The sequence below is a fragment of the Dasypus novemcinctus genome, chromosome 9, assembly GCF_030445035.2.
Source record: "Dasypus novemcinctus isolate mDasNov1 chromosome 9, mDasNov1.1.hap2, whole genome shotgun sequence".
NCBI classification, from domain to species: domain Eukaryota; kingdom Metazoa; phylum Chordata; class Mammalia; order Cingulata; family Dasypodidae; genus Dasypus; species Dasypus novemcinctus.
The window spans coordinates 96,901,485-96,918,545 of NC_080681.1; the positions used below are offsets into that span (position 1 = coordinate 96,901,485).

General features: G+C 41.7%; 1 protein-coding gene across 2 annotated transcripts in view; it reads right to left on the reverse strand.

Annotated features, from left to right (window-relative positions):
* CDCA8 (cell division cycle associated 8) overlaps positions 1-17,061 on the reverse strand; it is a 22,254-nt gene continuing 5,193 nt past the window's right edge. For both annotated transcript variants that reach the window (XM_004467101.3, XM_004467102.2), the window contains exons 5-11: positions 15,511-15,583; positions 12,484-12,557; positions 11,887-11,951; positions 10,486-10,581; positions 3,822-3,948; positions 2,989-3,075; positions 1-1,339 (exon numbers count right to left, since the gene is read on the reverse strand). In XM_004467101.3, coding sequence (XP_004467158.2) covers positions 1,295-1,339; positions 2,989-3,075; positions 3,822-3,948; positions 10,486-10,581; positions 11,887-11,951; positions 12,484-12,557; positions 15,511-15,583 — 567 coding nt within the window. In that variant the 3' untranslated portion in view covers positions 1-1,294. The remainder of the gene's footprint in view (positions 1,340-2,988; positions 3,076-3,821; positions 3,949-10,485; positions 10,582-11,886; positions 11,952-12,483; positions 12,558-15,510; positions 15,584-17,061) is intronic.

Consider the following 17,061-nt stretch of genomic DNA (forward strand, 5'->3'; position numbering starts at 1 on the left):
TAGAGATAAAGCCCCACAATTTATTGAAAACAGGTACTTTCAGTAACCTGATTAAAACCAGTCAGCATAGAGATACCATTACTCAGGAAAGCAATATGTACAAAAGACTCAGGAAAGGGAGTATAAAACAATTTGAAAATACAACTTGAACAAGATTGGATTACTAGAATGGTCATGTGTCAAACAATACAAAACACAACAAAGAGTCATACATGAGAAAACTGTGTACCCTCAAGCCTGGGGGGTAGGGAACTCTAAATTTCCATATTCTTGGAATACATCCCATGATTCTTTGGGAAGGAGAGGTTTGCTGGAGCATGAGATCTCACTGCTGACTGCTGTATAACCAGTCCATGCTCAGAGTACAGGCTAAATACATGGAAGGAGGGCACCAGATAAGTTACACCTGCTCTCCCAATCAGCCCCATAAGAGAGAAGTGTTCTCTCCAGCAGCAAGGACCACTGGACCATGGATAGTTCAGAAATAAGTTACTCTGCAGCTAGTCACATGAAAACTCTAATTAAGCCCTGCAATTCCCTGATGCAAATTTCCCGTAACTACAGAGGTAGAACAAAGGATGGGAGCTGTATTCAAACTAATTTTTGGGCTTTGGTAAATAGGGATAAAAACAAAACACTGTCCCACAGGTCAGCTTTAAAAAGAACTACTGGGCATAGCAGGTCAAAGATTCCATAGCACCATTTAGTATCCAAAACAGAAAGAAAAAGAGGGGAGGTATACACGTTCTACTGTGGTCACTGCTGCAAGACAGTCCGTTCTGTCCTGATTTGTGCAGCTATTCCCAGCTGCCCTCTCATGGCCCAGAGCTCTCACTTCTCCAAGCCTAGACCTCTCAGCCTCAGGCATACAGACTGGAAGTGCCAGATGCAGAGGGTTCTCTGATGAGGTTGAGTAGGCAGTCCTCCCAAGAGCATGAGTTTTTCCACACCACCTCGATTGGGCAAAGAGAATGAGTTACAGGAGGCAGAAGGCAGCTCTATGAGCAGGAAGGAGAATTTGGCTGGGAGAACAACAGGAAGTTGCAGCAGGCAGTGTCTAGGGTCACCTGGGTTGGGGTAAGTGAGGCTAGAAGCAGTAGCAAAGCTTTAATAAATGAGGGAACAGTGTGTTTCCCCTTTCCTCTTTCCCAAATTCCTCCAGGAACCCTGCTCCCTACTGTCAAACCTCACACTCAAACAAATAATAAGCCTAAAGAGAAGAGGTGTCTTCAGGGTCCAAGAAGCATTTGTTGAAGATCTATACTGCCAAGTTTGGCTTCTTGGAATAGCAGTCTCATTTGTGGGTCCGTATGCTGCTGCAGATCTGGGCAAGACGGCTCTAAAAAGAAAAGGAGATAAGTTAGAGAAGATGGGGAAAGAATGTAGGAGAAGAAAAAGACCTCATTTGGGGCATGGGGTGGTTAAAATAGAAAGTGCCCAGAGATCAAGGATTTATTTAAGGGAAGTGGATGTGGCTCAACTTACAGAGCGTCCGCCTACCATATAGGAGGTCCAGGGTTTGGTACCCAGGGCCTCCTGACCCATGTGGTGAGCCGGCCCACGTGCAGTGCTGATGCATGCAAGGAGTGCCGTGCCATGTAGGGGTGTTCTCCATATAGGAAAGCCCCACGCGCAAGGAGGGCACCCTGCAAGGAGAGCTGTCCCGCATGAAAAAAGTGCAGCCCGCCCAGGAGTGATGCCACACACACGGAGAGCTGCCGCAGCAAGATGATGCAACAAAAAGAGAGAAAGATTCCCAGTGTCACCCGACAAGGATGCAGACACAGAAGAACACAAAGTGAATAGACACAGAGAGCAGACAATGAAGAGGCGGGTAAGGGGAGAGAAATGAAAAAAAAAAAAAAAGATTTATTTAAATATGAGGCATCCATCTCACCTGCAGCTCACTATCACACTTGGCATGCATGGCCAGCTAGTCACTTACAGGCTAACCAGGTAGCACTGGATTTGGAGTCTGGCAGAGATGAACTCTCAGTCCCTCCATTCTCTATTTGTATCACAAACCAAGTAACCTTTCTGAACCTCAGTTTCTCATCCAAACAAAGGAGTAAAATAACATTTCTATTGAGACAGTGAAGAAATAATTTGGGAACAACCCAGCTAGATGTTGACTGTGACAACCTTTGGGTGGCCGGGTGTGTGAGGGATCTTTGCACTGGGTCTGTGGTCAGGAGGACACATTTGGGAAGCCAGCTCAGCCAATGTCCCTTGCCTTGGATGTACTCCTCACAGACCCCAAAGAAGGGTAGGCCTAGGTAGCCATGTTTGTACTAAAGCATTCCATTTACCACCCAAGACCATGGCTGAATGGACCAGGGAAAGGTGAACTAACTCAATTCTTCCTCTTGAGAAGGTGAACAGAGACAAAAAACTGGACAGTCCGTATTGGGCACTGGAGCAATCAAATTAGAACTGGAGGTGTTACTGCCCAAAGTGACACATAAATCCATGATAAGGGAGAGCAGAACTAGAGCCTGTGGAAAAGATGATCTGCCAAGAGAGAAGAATGAAGATGTGCAGAAGAAATGTGTGCACAGACCCCAAGGGCAGAGACTAAAGGGTAAAGGGCCATAAACTCCTGCTGCTGCTAGCTCCACCACCCTGGAGGCCTGGCTGTTCAAATCATCTTTGAATCTGTGAGATTCCTTAGAAGAGCTTCCTGTCCCTCTTCCTCAATTACTATGAATGGGTTTCAGTTCCTGGCAGTCAGTTGTGCTCTAAGATATCCTGGCACTGCCCGAATGAGGCAGACTTTTGATTCTGTTGTGGAGCTTTTGTGGTGGACACTCAGGGATGGCCCAAACTCAAATTAGGGACTGAATTCCTGCTATGAAAGTAGGATAACAGTCAAAATCTCTTGGGGGAAATAAGGCAACACAATTCTTAAATTCTTAAATCTTAAGTAAAGCTAACCAAAGAAAGCTGTTCGAGGTATCCAATCTGTAGTGATGAGTAAACGAGACTTACAGAGAGCTTCTTAATATTTCCCAAGGCCTCTGGATCCAGTTGTGCGATATCGATTCTCTGCAAGTCACTAGCCAATAATCGCATGCTCTGTGTGAAGAGGAGAGTGGGTTAAACTGGCATGTTCCTTATGACAGGAACCTCAACTCAGCAGCCCAATGTGCCCTAGGGGATCCCCGTGGTTGGTGAATGGCCAGGATGGGAAAGTGGCAGGAGTGTTAGCTTTGAGACAGTGACATCAGTGTTTATCAATGGCTGGACCATCTGGTGCAAAGGCATGCACATTAGCTTAGTAATCCCCTGCAGACTACATGAGATAAACCATCTTTTTCTTACAGGAGTTGAGGTTGCAACCTGTTCTACTCAGCTTAAAGGAACTGGGCTCAGCCAGCTTTAGAACTCCTTGAAGTTGCAAGAAGTTAGCTCACTCTCCTCTTTGTAGACTAAGTACAAATGCTGAAGGTGCCTTCTTCTGTATTCTACTTAATATCTCTATTATTCCATCTATCACATGATGTAATAGTTGACTGTAAACCTATTTTGGCTGCTGAACTGCTTCTTAAGGAACCCTGTCTTCTTCATTTTGGGCCTGCTACAAGGCAAACAGGCAAATGTCAGCTGATAAACAAATGAATCCCAGAGCTGGGACAAGGATCTTCACAGTCTGAGCCTCTATCTGGGAAGAGAAAACTGGGTTCTAAGTCCCGCTGAGTATGGAGATCCAAACTCATTCAAGTGCAAGGACGTGGAGGAAGACAAATGAGTTATGGATCAGGGCAAAGAAAGGCTTCACGGAGCAGCACACAGTCACCTGGCTTCCCTCTGAAATACTTTACCTCTCCTCCTCCCACGGGCACAGTAAGGAAAATCTCTTTGCTGTCAGCGAGGGGGCTGCCATTCATTGAGATATTGTAAATCCGCTCTCTGGCTGCTGGAGTGCGCAAGCCTGGGGTTTTGAAGACCCTACAAAGTGGGAAAGTCTCTGTGAAGATGGTTTGGCAGACTGACTCACGCCAGGCGCTATGAACCCTTCCAACCCCCATCTGGCCTCAAGCTGCAGTTTTCAAATCATACACTTCTAAGAAGGCGAGTTCTAAATTTGGAGGAAAAAAATTTTTTACGCTAATGACTGAACACAGCTGGAGAAAAGAGGCTGTAATTATCAAACATACATCTAAGCAAGTCAACTCTCATGTATTTTTTTTCCCCCAGCTAAACAACAGGAATTTATTGGCTCATGATTTTAGAGGCCAGAAGTTCCAAATTATGGCATAGGCAAGGCCTGCTTTCTCCCAGGGACAGCAGTGTTCTGTGATGGCAGTTTTCCATCGTATGGCGACACCCTCTCTTTTCCAGTTTTTGTCACTTGTGGGTTCCTGCTTCTCCCTGTGGCCTTCTCCTTATTAGCAATCCTGATTAAGATGTACCCTACTTCAGTTGGCCACACCTTAACTAAAAATAACATTTTCAAAATCTCCTATGTACAATGGGTTCACACCCACAGGATCAAAGGATAGATGGTGGAGTGGGATGCAGTGGGGGAGGTGTGGACAAATTTAGATAGGGAGGTTTGGGAAATTCTTTCTGATAAGGTAATATTTGAGCAGATACCTGAATAAGGGCAGGAAGCAAGAAATGCAGGCATCTGGAGAAGAGCATTCTAGGCAGAGAAAACAGCAAGTGGAAAGGCCCTGAGGTGGAAGCAGTTTGGCAGCTTTAAGGACCATCAAGGAAGCCAGACCAGCTCAAGTCCAACAGTGAGAGGGAAGTTGGTAGGAGATGAAGTCCCAGAAGAAGCCAGGGCAGGGTCATGCAGGGCACTGCAGGTTAGGTAGACTTTATATTTTATTGTTGGTGAGAAAGAACAACTTGGGCAGTTTTTTTTTTTTAATTAGAGAAGTTATAAGTTTACATAAAAGTCATATTAATATTCCCATAGAACCCCCCTATTGTTAACATTTGGCATTGGTGTGGTACCTTTGTTAAAACTGATGAAAGAATATTAAAATATTACTTGGTAACTGTATGATAGTTTGCATTAGGTATTTTCCTCCCATATACCACATTATTAACACCTTGTAATAGTGATATACCTTTGTTAAAATTCATGAAAGAACATCCTTTTATTTGTACTATTAACCACAGTCATCATCCATAATAGGGTACACAGTCCCATATTTTATTCTCTAGCTTTCCTTCTAGTAACATACATGACCCAAAACTTCCCCTTTCAACCACATTCACACACTTAATTCAGCTCTGTTAATTACATTCACAATACTGTGCTACCATCACATCTATTTCCAAACAGTCAAAATCAACTTAATTAGGAATTCTGCACAAATTAAGCATCAACTCCCCATTCTCTACCCCTACTCTATCTCCTGCTAACCTATATTCTAGATTCTAATACTATGAGTTTATTATAATTAGTTCAAATTTATTGAGCGCACACAATATTTACCCTTCTGTGTCTGGCTTATTTCACTCAACATAATGCCCTCAAGGTTCATCCACATTTTCTGTGCCCGTTCATTGGTTGATGAGTATTTGGGTTGCTTCCATCTTTTGGCAACACTCAGAGAGGTGTAGGGTGGCAGTGCTCCCAGGACTGAACACAAACAGGACACCATATAGATGGATATTTTAATCCATTCTGCTGTGTCTTTTGATTGGGGAGTTTTAATCCATTAACATCCAATGTTATCACTGTAAAAGCAGTTCCTACGTCAATCATTTTATCCTTTGATTATGTTGTATCTTACTTTTGTCTCTCTTTTTACCCTTTTAGTTGTCCTTACTGATAATCTTCATTTCTATACTCTCTTCCAAGCCTCTCCCTCTTGTCTTTTCCTTTCAGCCTGAGAACTCACCTTAGTATTTCTTGTAGGGCAGGTCTCTTGTAGACAAATGCTCTGTTTCTGTTTATCAGTGAATATTTTAAATTCCTCCTTGTATTTGAAGGACAGTTTTGCCAGAAAAAGAATTCTTGGCTGGCAGTTTTTCTCTTTTAGTATCTTAAATATTATCATACCACTGCCTTCTCACTTCCATGATTTCTGATGAGAAAGTAGCACTTAATCTTATTGCAATTCCCTTGTATGTGGCAATTTGCTTTTTTCTCGCCACTTTCAGGATTCTTAATTTATCTTAGGTATATGACACTCTGATTAGTATGTGTCTCAGTGTAGGTCTATTAGGATTTATTCTGTTTGGAGTATGTTGCACTTCCTGGACATGTACATTTAATGTCTTTACTAAGATCTGGGAAATTTTTGGCCATTATTCCCTCACATATTCTTTCTGCCCCTTTTCCCTTTTCTTCTGGGACACCCATGACATATTTGTCTGATTTGTGCTGTCATTCAATTCCCTGAGACCCTACTCAATTTTTTTGAACTATCCTCGAGTTCAATGATTCTTTCTTCTGCCTGTTTAAATCTGCTATTGTATGCCAATGTATTTTTTTTTTAAAGATTTATTTATTTATTTAATTCCCCGCTCTCCCCTGGTTGTCTGTTCTCTGTGTCTATTTGCTGCGTCTTGTTTCTTTGTCCGCTTCTGTTGTCGTCAGTGGTATGGGAAGTGTGGGCGGCGCCATTCCTGGGCAGGCTGCACTTTCTTTCGCGCCGGGCGGCTCTCCTTACGGGGCGCACTCCTTGCACGTGGGGCTCCCCTATGCAGGGGACACCCCTGGGTGGCAGAGCACTCCTTGCGTGCATCAGCACTGCACGTGGGCCAGCTCCACACGGGTCAAGGAGGCCCGGGGTTTGAACCGCGGACCTCCCATGTGGTAGACGGACGCCCTAACCACTGGGCCAAGTCCATTTCCCATGCCAATGTATTTTTAATCTCTTCTATTTTGCCTTTCATTCCCATTACTTCTCTTATGTTTCATGCTTTCAAATTCTTTATGCTGGGAAGAGGATTTGGCTCAATGGATAGAGTGTCCACCTACCACATAGGAAGTCCAGAGTTCAAACCCAGGGCCTCTTGACCCATGTGATGAGCTGGCCCACGCACAGTGCTGATGCAAGCAAGGAGTACTGTGCCACGCAGGGTTGTCCCCCATGAAGAGGAGCCCCATGCGCAAGGAGTGCACCCTGTAAGGAGAGCCTGCCCAGGAGTGGTGCCGCACACATGGACAGCTGACACAGCAAGATGATGCAACAAAAAGAGACACAGATTCCCAGTGCCGCTGACAAGAATACAAGTGGACACAGAAGAACACACAGCAAATGGACAGAGAGAGCAGACAACTGGGGCAGGGGAGGAAAGGGGAGAGAAATAAAAAAATAAAAATTAAAAAATACATCTTAAAAAAATTTCTTTATGCTCATCTAGTGTCTTAATATCCTTTATCTCTCTCTTTTTTTTTTAAGATTTATTTTTCCCCGCCCCGGTTGTCTGTTCTGTGTCTATTTACTACATCTTCTTTGTCCACTTCTGTTGTTGTCAGTGGCACAGGAATCTGTTTCTTTCTGTTGCGTCATCTTGTTGTGTCAGCTCTCTGTGTGTGTGGCGAAATTCCTGGGCAGGCTGCACTTTCGCGATGGGCAGCTCTCCTTATGGGGCGCACTCCTTGAGTGTGGGGCTCCCCTACGCGGGGGACACCCCTGTGTGGCACGGCACTCATTGTGTGCATGAGCACTGCACATGGGCCAGTTCCACACGGGTCAAGGAGGCCCAGGGTTTGAACTGCGGACCTCCCATGTAGTAGACAGACACCCTAACCACTGGGCTAAGTCCGCCACCCTCCTTTATCTCTTTATATATTCTTTCCTTCACTTCCTTGAATTTGATTTAGATTTGTCTCAATGTCTTTGATTAATTGTTCCAAATTCTGTCTTCTCTGAATTTTTAATTTGTTCTTTTGACTGGGCCCTATCTTCCTGTTTCTTAGAATGGCTTTTAATGTTTTGCTGATGTGTAGGCATCTGATTATCCTGATGAGTTTACTCTGATGTTTAGTTTCTCCCACTTGTCAAGGTTTTTATTGTCGATTGGCTTTATATTTAAACTCTTCTTTGACACTTGGTTAAACTTATTCTAGACTTTTAGAATCACTCATGCTTAAGTAATCAGATTTATTCAACTCTTCAACATCTGATTCTTGCCTGGGTATGTGGTACAATTTTTAAGATTGCTCTGTTTGTTCAAGTGTTTCACCACCCCCCCCCCCCTCCCCGGAGAATGCTTCCTTTCCTCTTTTCCTTCTCTGGGAATTTTGATCTGTTTTGTTTACTTTTATTTTGCCTCTATTGTGGTTTTTTTTTTAATAAAACAAAACACCTCTCCTTTCATTGCCTCTAACTGCTTCTGCCTGGAGGGCAAATTCTGGGAGGAAGGTCACCCCAGAGAGGACTTTCCCAAGTTGGTCTTTTCTAGTCAAAACAGGGCACAGATCAGTACCAAAGGGCAATGGGGGGAAAGTCAGGAAAGATACCAAAGACCCTTTTTGTTGGCTCTCTGAAGTTATGTTTCCCTGGTCTGCCCAGCATATGGCTCTCTTTGGCAAACTGTTCCCCACATCCCTAAGGAGGCCATGTATTTTTTTCAACCTCTACCAGCTCCACTCCTGTTAGGGGCAGTATTGAAACAATGGCTGCAGTGATCCCTGACTGGGATGGTTAAAACAGCAATTCATAGCTGGGACCTAGTGATCTAAATTTGCCAACCAAAAGTCACAGGCATCACTCAGCTGTGCCCCACTCTCATTCCTGGGGAGGAGAACATCCATGTCCTTCTTTGTTGGCAGCAGCCAGCCAGGGACTGGACCCAATGTGGCTTGCCTTAAGAGATATGCAATCCTCTCTCTCACATTGCAGATCAATGGGTGCTGACTACCGCTGCAGAGTAAGTTACTCATAGTTTTTTACCAAAGTTTCTCAGTCTCCCAGTTCTGCTCTTCCTTGGATATTGTACAGTGTCCTCATCCCCAGAACAGTTGTTTCAGACAATTTTGGAGGAGTGAGCCCTGTAGCTCCCTACTCTGCCAACTTCCCCAGAAGTCTGCCCATTCATATAAATTTTAGGTCCATAAGTTCTGCATGAATGCCAGTCAGTCATCTATCCATCCATAAAGCCAGAAATAAATTCCAGATAATGAGTTTTCAAGAGTAACTAAGTGCTTCCATTAAGAGGACTTTTCCAGAGTTGAAGGATAACTCAGAATACATCATATTAATCTCAATACTCACTTTCTCAAAAACAGTGAAAAGGCTGCTATACCTGTTTTCCCCTAAATGTCCTGAACTCTATGCCTAGGTGAAAATCAGAAAGTAAAGAAGAGTGGGAATTAAAAGCAGAAAGTAAATCTTCCTCACACTTTGCCATGCCAGAAATGACCACTTCTTCCCCCACTTCCAAGAGTTATCACTAGTAATTCCTTATGTATCCCTCCAGACATTTTCTATGCATAAAAAAGCAAATGGGGTTAGCAAATGGGGATAGCATACACCGTTCTGCAACTTGCCTGGAGATGCTCAATGATTGTGAAGATCTTCCCCCATTAGTTCATAGAGATCCACTTAACTTATTCTGCAATGACACTTTAGTTTATGTGTCTCTCCAAACAATGTGATATCAATTTTCTCTCCTACTAAGGTTAGAGGAGAGTACTGATCCATTTTTTAAAAAAACTTCTGATCAGAATCAGGAAAGGCCAAAAATTCACAGATTCCTCCTAGTCATCAGAAGCAAAATGTTCTCCTCCCTCTCATCCACTAAAGAATCATTTTGCTGCTTGTCACAGCTTGAAATTATTTTATGAATCTTAAAGAACAGAAATATGTTTGTAAACTAATCTATTTCTTTGGGTATGACATCCTTTGCATTAAATTCAGCTGAGGGGTCTTTGATTAGATTACTTGATAAAATCAATTTTGATTGGACTACATCAGTGAGGAGTGAGTCAGGTTGACTCTCTGCCCCCTTGCATGGTCTGATATAAATGGACAAACAGATGGACAGACACAGAAAAAAGGGAGCCGGATATTTGATTTGCAATATGAGAGAGGGGACTGCTTAAACATGAAGCTCCCCTAAGAGGCTGGGCCCAATGAGCAACTCAAGAGGAGACAGTGAGCCCAGAGGGAAAGGAGAGACCTAGGCAGATATTGATGGCCTTTTAGCTTTCCCATGGGGCAACATGCTGGGATCAATAATAGCTAACTTTGGTAAGAAAGCATCTCTGATGGTGCTTCAGTTTTAACTTTTCACAGCCTTGGAACTGTAAGCTTTTAGCCCAAATAAATTCCGTTTATAAAAGCCATTCCATTTCTGTACTTTTTGCATCAGCACTCCTTTGGCAAACTAAAACACTGTTCTAAATGAGTGAACCCATCTCAGGGGAGAGGCAAACATTAGGAAGCCCAGTTGGCTACCCTCCTCTGAGACAGCTTCCCAGGCTAAGAATCCAGAAGTATTTTCTTAAATGTTCCTTTTTCTCTAATGTTAAACACTGGGCCTGCCTAATCCAAGAATGCTCTCAATACTCACCTTGAATCAAACCTGGGTGTCAGGCCTGGAGTTGGTTTCACCATGGATAACTCCAGTCGGCCCATAGCTGGGGTAACAGTGTTCCAACGGCTTGACCTACAGGTAGAAACAGCCATTAGGTATGCCAGCTCTCAGGTACAATAACAACAGCAACAGATGTAGCTAACATTTGGAGAACACTGACTATGTGGCAGACACTGTTCTGAGCATCTTATATAAATTAATCAGTGCAACCCTCATAACAACTTATGAGGTAGGCACCATTACTGTTCTCATTTTACAGGTAAAGAAACTCAGATATTTGATCTAATTAATGTGCCCAAGATCATACTGGTAATTAGGGTGGAACTAGAACTTTGAACCCAGGTAGTCTGCCTCCAGAATCCTACTTTTCAACCAAGCTAACAGAATAAAAGGACAGAGATAGCCTCTTAACAATCTGAAGGCTCGCCCAGCTGGCATTCCTGTCCTCTTGCTAGGTACTGGTTAATGTCCTGCTAGCACTGTTCAGAGAGAAATAGGAGTCATTCCTTCATGGACACACATCCCAATGACTCCTTTCCTGCACTTGTTTGAAATGCAGTATTCCCCATGGGGCAACATGCTGGGATCAATAATGCAGTAAATTCCTAATTGATTTAGTAGAGTCTATTATAATCAATTCAAGCCCATGGAGATTCTTACCTTTAGTAGGACCAGGAGGACCAAGAAACTAACTATGGGTAGGTGAGAAACACTTTGTGACTAACTATGGGGTAACTCTACGACTGTCAGGCAAGTACACATAACATGGACTGCTTACTATATTTTTCTGGGCCTTATTCTTCCTGTTTGCATTTAAAAGAAATAAGTGGGTAGGATGGCGAACATGGGCAGAAGAACTGAGGAATTAGACCATTTCCAGAGGTCCCTCTAACTCACTCAAGGAGTCAATTTTAAGTGCTACTTGAACTCCAGCACAAAAGTTCCTTTCATCCCCTATTTCTGCTTTGATGCATGTAGCTCACCAATAAAGCCAAAAACATATATACAAATTTGGAAAACCCATTACCTTTTTAAAAAACGTATTGAAGTATATCACTCATACGTAAACATACATAAACAATAAGTGTATAGTAATAGTGAACTTACAAAAACAAACATACATAACATCATACAGGGTTCTTATACCTCACCCTACCACCAGTATCTTGCATTGTTGTGAAATGTTTTTAATGATTAAAGAGCATCCTCAAAGTATTACTACTAACCAAATTAGCTTACACTTGATGTACTTTTACCCCAACCCACCTTATTTTTTAATTATCACTTATACATGAACATACATAAACAATAAGTGTATAGTAAAAGTTGTGAACTTACAAAGCAAACATGCATAACATCATACGGAAAACCCGTTACCTTTTGTTTTTGCCTTTTCCTTGTATGGATTGGGTTCTCTTCTTGGATGGAGGACACCTTTTAACCTGAAGTCACAATCAAATGAAACTAAGGTTCAGTTCAAGACATATAATAGAAAACAATGGTTTCCTTATCCCCAGTTTTTCCCTTTCCCATCTATCCTGAAAATTATGTTGTGAAATACCAATCTCATGTCACTTACCATTACCTACCTGAAGAAAATTTAAACTTCCAAGCTTGGCAAAAAAGGCCATCCATTATCTGGCCCCTGTTCTACCCACATTAGCCCTACAGTTTATCCCCAGTCATACCAATCTGTTTCTTGTTTCTTAAGTGGACAAAACGCTTTCACCTGGCCTCCTGGAATTCCCATCTCCTTATCCACTCAACTTTTAAGTCCTAGTTATGTCCTAATGAGGAAAGTAAAACTTGATACCTCCCACCTTCATGTTTTATATATTCTGTACATACCTCTCTTATCATTTTATTATCTATTTAAAGTGGGACCTTCTGTACTATACGCTGGGAAGGAAACACCTGTATTTTATGTGCCTCCGTATTTCCTTACCCACTGCCCCAACCTGAGTGCCAACTTACTCTTCCAGTTTGAGGATTTTTTTCTTCTACTTCTTCTTCTACTATCATTTCATCTACTTGTACTGCTTTTCGTGCTATAAGAAACAGTTAAAAAAATAAGTTTTTTTGGACACTTTTTAATTATCTTTTTTTAAAAAAGATACATAGATCACACAAAATGTTACACAAAATGTTACATTAAAAAAATATAAGAGGTTCCCATATACCCCACTCCCCACACCCCTCACTCCTTCTAAGGAAACAGTTTTAACAGCATGATATTTGTAATGGGAATAAATTTTCATGCAGTCATGTTTCTTTTCAGGAATAAAGCTTATGCAATCTTAAGCTCTAATAAGAAATACACCCTAAATTCAGATGACTTTTTAATGGTTTAGACAAAGGAAACTAATCAGAGATTAAGAAATCCCAAATGATGCCTGATAGAGCAGCCTAGCATTCTGATTTAAAGTACAGACTCTGGAGTCCAATAAACTGAAGCTTGAGTCCTTGCATTACCATTTTACTAGGTCACATGGCTTTAATTGCTCTGTCTCAGTTTCTTCATCTATAGAGATATTATGAGGCTGGGAATATGAATGCTACAAGAACAGTGTCTTTATTATTTTTATTCCTGTATACACAAACCGTGGAACTATACCTCACATATTAGCTGTTGTTAAATATTTGTAGAATGAATGACTGTGAAGGAAGCATTCTCAATGTCATAATAATGGTATATTATTATTATAATGATCATTTTAGAAGCAGGAGTATAAGGATTAAGATGGATGATTCCAGAAGAAATAAGACCAATTTTTAATATTTAAGGGATTGTCATATGACAAAGAGGTTAATATGGTTCTCTGGAGGGAGTGGAGGTGGTTCAGGCAATGAGGTGCCTATCTCCCACATGGGAAGTCCTGGGTTCAGTTCCCAGTGCTTCCTAAAAAGAGAAGACCAGGGAAATAGAGGTGGCTCAACCAATTGGGCTTCCAACTACCATATAGGAGGTCCAGGGTTCGAGGCCCAGGGCCTCCTTATGAAGGCAAGCTAGCCCATGCAGAGTGCCAGCCCATGTGGGAATGCGGCCCTACACAGGAGTGCTGCCCTGCATGGGAATGCCGCCCCATGCAGGAAAGCTGCCCTGTGCAGGAGTGCCGGCGATGCAGAGAGCTGGCACAACAAGATGACGCAACAAGAGACACAGAGGAGAGAAAATAAGAAGATGTAGCAGAACATGGAGCTGATGTGGCGCAATAGAGTGATCGCCTGTCTCCTACTCTGGAAGGTCCCAGGATTGGTTCCTGGAGCTGCCTAATGAGAATACAAGCAGACACAGAATAATACACAGGGAATGGACAAAGAGAACAGATAACTGGGGGAGCAGGGGTTGGGGTGGAAGAGAAATAAATAAATCTTAAAAAAAAAAAAAAAAAAGAGACAGAAGACCAGCACACAACAGATACAGCATATGCAAACAACGAGGGGGTGGGGAGAAATGAATAAAACAAATCTTCATCAGGTAATAAAATGGTTCTCTGGGATGACGAAGTGGAGAACTAGTGTCAATATGTAGACATCACAAGGAATGGGAAGAATGTTCTAATAGAACTGTTCAGTGATGAAAAGTAGTGGGTATTTATTGCTAAATACATACAGTCAGAATCTAGATAATCCTGAGCTGGGATTCCACAGAGAAAATTCTTGCTTTTAATCATGGGAGGAAAGATCTGACTAAATGTCTTTTAGGTTTTTTTTTCCCTAGCTGCAATGAAAACACTGTTGTTGTTATTAGCTAACAATGTAGTTAAAGTCCAGTGGTCAAAAAGGCACAAAAACTATTTTAACTGTTGATTGACATTGGTCCTGGTGTTTTTAGTTCCCAGGGTTGAAATGAGGAACCTCTTATCTCAAAATCAGAACCCCCTGCCCCAAATAAGCATAAGAGAAACTGATGCGATTACCTAAGTGTAGACATGACTGTAGAAGTAACCTAAGATTTAAATATGTGGCTGAGGAACTCTGGGAACACCCAAGTCCAATTATGTCATAATCTTAGTGAGGAAAGATGGGAATATGACATTAGGAATATGGAAACCTCATCATGCTCTCTTCACTGTACAAAGGAGAAGACAGAAGGCAAACCAGAACAAGAACTGAACACTGTTTCTGGTCCTTTCCCATGGATACACCCTGGCAGGCATCCATGAAATCCAGGCCTTGGGTAGGGTCCATCCTCACAAGGCTACCATAGCTTAATGACAGCCACCTTAAGTCCATGCCACAGCTCATCCTGGTCAGATTCCATGCTTATTAAGAAACGTCTGATTACAAACTTGGCTTTCCATATAACTTTTCCTATAAGACAGTGTTTCTCAGCATGAGAGTTGCGCAAATGAGATGATTTTACATAGATCACTGACTTGAACATGGAATTACTTAGAAAGATATTCTTTTTACAATTCTCTCTCAACTCTTCTGATCACATCAGGAAGAGTCTCTGTTTGGCATTACCATGTGTTTAACACTTCCCTAAATCTTGTTAACCTCTCTTTTTAACTCAGGGGAGACAAGCAGACAACACTCTGGTTTCCAGCACCAGCTTTTGTCCCTATCTGCTTTCGCTTTAGCTCACAAATCAGTCTCTTGAGAGTTTGGTTTAATATCAATCTTGTAAACAATAAACTGAATGCAATTGCCTAAATCAAATTTCTGGATTTACAGAACTGACATCCAAGCATTAGAGCAGGGGTTCTTAGCCTTTTTTTGTTCCACAGATTCCTTTGCCAGTCAGGTGAAAATCACGGATCCCTTACTAAGTCCACAGTATACTGTGTATTATTTTATAAACATATCACACTGGCACCAACATGTCCCCACAAGAATAATGTTTTTTGAATTTAAATTCAAGCTCATCGACCCCTTGTTAAGAACCTCTGCATTAGAGGAAAGAGTTTCCACTAATGAGGGCCTGCCTGAGCAGCCACTTAGCCACCTTCAACCCTAGCTGTCTCAGTTCTCCAAGGGGTTTTGGAAAGTACTCACTTTTGGCAGATTTCAGGGGTGTCTGAATAGCTTCTGCTGTTAGTTTGTTTATTTCTGTGATATCTAGATCAGCCTGTAAAAAGGATAGCCAGAAAACATCAGGTTTATCAAATGTGAGGAACAATATTTTGAGATTAAAAACAATTAAAAAACATACTATGTGATACATAAAAAAGATTGTTAAGTTAGTTATAACACAGTATCAGATTTCCACAATCCTACCATCCAACCTAAGGCCTAGAATATTGCCAATACCTTGCTTCTAGCTATGTATTCCTTCTATTTCTTTCTCTCTCCACTAAAGGTGATCACTCCCCTAACCTTCATTCCTTAGAGGTAACTATTATCATTCCATGTGCTTAAAAAGTAATAAATATGTATGTGTACGCATATGGTAGGTATATATGTATACATACATATACAAATACACCTTTTTTTCTCAAATGTTTGCAAGCTTAAACATTATTTTGTTTGCTTTTGTTTATGACAGCTATTTGTGGTAGTAGTTAATCTGTTTTCACTTCCATATAATAGTTCACTATGTAGCTATAGCATGATGGATTTATCCATTCTCCCATTGATAGTTTTTGCTATTACAAACACTGCTAGTTTGAATTGTCTTATACATGACCCTGATGCACACATTCAGGTTTTCTCTTGGCTCTATACTTAAGGATAGGACATTGCAGGGTTATAGGTTATATTTTATTATGCGAAATTGTTTTCTAAGGTAGTTACCCTTGTTTAATCCCATCAGCAGTCAATATAAGTTCCTCTACAATACTTGGTCTTGTGCCAGACTTCTCACTTCTTACAAGTCCTGAGGATCTCAATTAGGTTTTCTATCATGCTCCTGGGATCCTTCAAAAAGGCTCCCAGTTGCTATTTCTAATTAAATTTGCTTATAATGGTGACTATCTATATGTATGGGTATAGCTGAGTGCAGGCAAGATTCAAAGTCTTTTCGTCATTAGGGCACATGCAATTATCAGAATAGTTACAGACTAGGAAGGACACAGGTTTCATCTCTGGATTAGCAGGACTACATGGAGTGCTGAGAATGTTTCTAAGGTTGTCAGGACTAAGTAGTAAAAAATAACGCTGTAAAACATTAGTGATGTTTACCAAGGTAGTGGAAACAGATTGGTGATATTTCTGCCAACTTTCTGCCATCTCTAGAAACAACTAGCATGCTATGAAAGTATCATTGGTGGTGGGCCAATGAACACCTACTGTGCAGAAAAGTTAACACAGCAGGCCTGAGACTGCCATCTTTAGAAAGGCCAGCTTGTAAGGTTGACCCTTGGCGTATGTTTGGGAACTTGGATTTCAGGAGGGTTCCCACTATTCTCTGATAATAATGGCTCACGGTACCTAAACTGTTTTGTACATGTAGTTTATGCTGATCACCGGCTTTCCTTCTGGGAAAATTTTGGTATGTGCTAGGTTGAGTGTACCTACATGATAAGCCCCCAAATAAAAGCTCTGGGCATTAAGTCTCTAATAATCCTCTCTGATAGATAACATTTTACATGTCACTGGAGGAATTAA